This window comes from Lotus japonicus, chromosome 2, assembly GCF_012489685.1.
Source record: "Lotus japonicus ecotype B-129 chromosome 2, LjGifu_v1.2".
Classification (NCBI taxonomy): Eukaryota; Viridiplantae; Streptophyta; class Magnoliopsida; order Fabales; family Fabaceae; genus Lotus; species Lotus japonicus.
Genome location: NC_080042.1, coordinates 21,415,437 through 21,418,805, shown reverse-complemented (window position 1 = coordinate 21,418,805; position 3,369 = coordinate 21,415,437). Strand labels below are relative to the sequence as shown.

Here is a 3,369-nt window from a genome sequence, read left to right as displayed (position 1 = left end):
AGCAACATCAGAGGCCACTAAGGTAACTCAGGGGGACAGGGGCAAAGGAAAAGAGATAGTGGAAGAGTTGGGCGACCCTGTTGGAGAATGTTCATCCATTGCAGGAGGATTTGGAGGGGGCGTGATTTCAACCAAGGCTAGAAAGCGTTATGTGGCGGCTGTACATTCCGTGCATGAGGCGTATGAGGGCGAGTGCTGGTTGAATCACTCTCCCATTATATTCACCCCTCAGAATTTTGCACATGTTATTCCTCATGAAAACGATCCGATTGTAGTGACAATCAGGGTCAACAATTACATGACGAAGAAAGTGTTTTTGGACCAGGGATCTTCGGCGGACATCATTTACGGGGACGCCTTTGATCGCCTGGGGTTGAAGGAGTCAGACTTAAAACCATATACTGGAACCCTGGTGGGGTTTACAGGGGACCGTGTCAATGTGCGAGGATATGTTGAAGTATCAACGGCTTTTGGCGAGGGGGATTTTGTCAAAAAATTTCAGGTGAAGTATCTGGTATTGGCATGTAGAGCCAATTACAACGTACTCTTGGGGCGGGACACCCTACACAAGTTGTGTGCCGTAATTTCAACCGCACATTTAACTGTTAAGTACCCGGCCTGTAATGGGAAGGTTGGCGTCCTTCGAGTGGATCAGAATGCAGCAAGAGAGTGTTACCTTAGAAGTGTGGCTCTCTATGGGCGAAAGGCCGCCAAGGAAAGCCACCGTATCACAGAGATTTTTCCACACGAAGGGTTTAGCTTGGACCCAAGAGATGACGCTGATGATTTCCGCCCACAACCTTTGGAAGAAACAAAATCAGCACAAATCAAAGATAAGGTTCTGAAAATCGGCAGCGGCTTAACAAAGGAACAAGAGGATAGATTGATCACCTTGTTGGGCGAGAATTTGGATCTTTTTGCATGGACAATTAATGGCGTACCAGGAATCGATCCCAACGTAATCACTCATAAGTTGGCAATACGGCCAGGAGCAAAACCAGTCATCCAACCAAGGCGAAGGATGAGCGATGAAAAGAACAAGGCGGTGCAAGTAGAAACTGAGAAGTTGATCAAGGCACAATTTATTCGCGAGGTGCAATACCCAACCTGGCTCGCCAACGTAGTGATGGTCAAGAAAGCTAATGGAAAGTGGAGAATGTGCACGGATTACACAAGCCTGAACAAAGTGTGTCCCAAAGATTCATATCCTCTTCCCAATGTTGATAAGTTGGTAGACGGGGCTTCTGGCAACGAACTTTTAAGTCTCATGGATGCATATTCTGGCTACAATCAAATCATGATGCATCCTTCGGATGAGGAAAGTACGGCGTTCATGACTAACCAGGCGAATTATTGTTACAAAACTATGCCTTTTGGTTTGAAAAATGCTGGGGCCACATATCAACGCCTCATGGATAAAAAAATTTCAAAGCAAGTTGGAAGAAATATGGAAGTGTATGTAGATGACATGATTGTTAAGTCAACTAAGTCAAAGGATCACGGCGACGATCTTAAGGAAGCCTTTGCTCAGCTAAGAAAATATCAAATGAAGTTGAATCCTGAGAAATGTTCATTTGGGATTCAAGGGGGAAAGTTTTTGGGTTTCATGATAACATCAAGGGGGATTGAAGTAAACCCAGATAAAGGCAAGGCGATCTTGGAAATGAAAAGTCCAACAAGTGTCAAGGAGGTACAACGATTAACGGGACGCATGGCTGCTTTAGCACGTTTCTTGCCGAGGGCGGGAGACAAAGCGGCTCCGTTCTTCACTTGTTTGAAAAAGAATTCCAAGTTTCAATGGACAGAGGAATGTGAGCAAGCTTTTTCCAAGTTGAAAGAATCATTAGCAACGTTGCCGGTGCTATCCAAACCCACGCCAGGCGTTCCTTTGATGCTCTACCTGGCGGTCACGGATAGGGCCGTCAGCACGGTGTTGCTTCAGGAAGAAGGAAAGAAGCAGAAGATTATATATTTTGTGAGTCATACCCTGCAAGGTGCTGAATTGCGCTACCAGAAAATTGAGAAGGCGGCCTTGGCAATTCTAAAAACTGCAAGACGCCTCAGGCCATATTTTCAAAGTTTCTCAATCAGAGTTAAAACTGATGTTCCTTTAAGACAGGTACTCCAGAAGCCTGACTTGTCTGGGCGGTTAGTCAGCTGGTCAGTCGAGGGTTCTGAGTATGATATACAGTATGAGCCAAGGGGACAAGTTACAATCCAAAGCTTGATCGATTTCGTGGCGGAATTAACACCCACGGAAGGCGAGAAAACTCAAGGCGAGTGGATCCTGTCTGTTGATGGATCCTCAAACAACACCGAAAGTGGAGCTGGAATAACTATTGAAAGCCCGGATAAGATGGTCATTGAACAATGTTTGAAATTCGAGTTCAAGGCAAGCAACAACCAATCAGAGTACGAGGCTCTAATCACCGGACTAAGGCTAGCCGTTGAATTAGGCGTTCAGAAATTGTTCATCAAAGGCGACCCACAGCTGGTTGTTAAACAGGTAAATGGCGAGTATCAAGTCAAGGATCTGCAACTTTCAAAGTACCTGGAAGTGGTGCGTAGATTAATGATGGAGATAGGGAAGATCATAATAGAACACGTTCCAAGAAGTCAAAACGAAAGGGCTGATGTGCTAGCAAAGTTGGCTAGCACGGGGCGATTGGGCAATTATCAAACAGTCATTCAGGAAACTCTCCCTCGCCCCAGTATTGACTTGCTGGAAGTAAAGTTAAAGTCAGTGAAGTCAGTTATTGAAGGCGAACCTTCGTGGATGGAGCCAATCAAGACTTTCCTCAAAGATCCTCCTAAGGACAATGCCCTGAATACAAAAGAAAGGCGTAGGGAGGCTAGTTTTTATATGTTGGTAGATGGTGAACTATATTGACGGGTAATTATGTCTCCTATGCTTAAATGTATCGACACGAGAGATGCCCAAGGAATCATGGCGGAGGTCCACGAAGGGGTATGTTCTAGCCACATAGGGGGGCGATCGTTAGCAGTAAAGGTGTTAAGGGCAGGATTTTACTGGCCGACAATGAAGAGGTATTGTCTAGAATATGTTAAGAGGTGTGAAAAGTGTCAAGTTTTTTCTGACTTACATAAAGCCCCGCCTGAAGAGTTAACAACCATGATGGCACCTTGGCCATTTGCTATGTGGGGGACTGACTTTCTAGGACCTTTCCCAGTAGCTAAAGCCCAACTGAAGTATATCATTGTGGCGGTTGATTATTTTACCAAGTGGATAGAAGCGGAAGCGGTGGCGACTATCACAGCCGCCAAGGTCAGTAGTTTCCTGTGGCGACGTATTGTGTACAGATTTGGGGTCCCCATGGCTTTGGTAATGGACAATGGGACTCAATTCAC

At 45.5% G+C, this 3,369-nt stretch overlaps 1 protein-coding gene across 1 annotated transcript; it reads left to right on the top strand.

The window, feature by feature from the left end:
- Positions 1-1,711: 1,711 nt before the first annotated feature.
- Positions 1,712-2,890, top strand: LOC130736221 (uncharacterized). The gene has a single exon (XM_057588064.1). The coding sequence runs from the start codon at positions 1,712-1,714 to the stop codon at positions 2,888-2,890; it is 1,179 nt and encodes a 392-aa protein (XP_057444047.1).
- Positions 2,891-3,369: the final 479 nt, after the last annotated feature.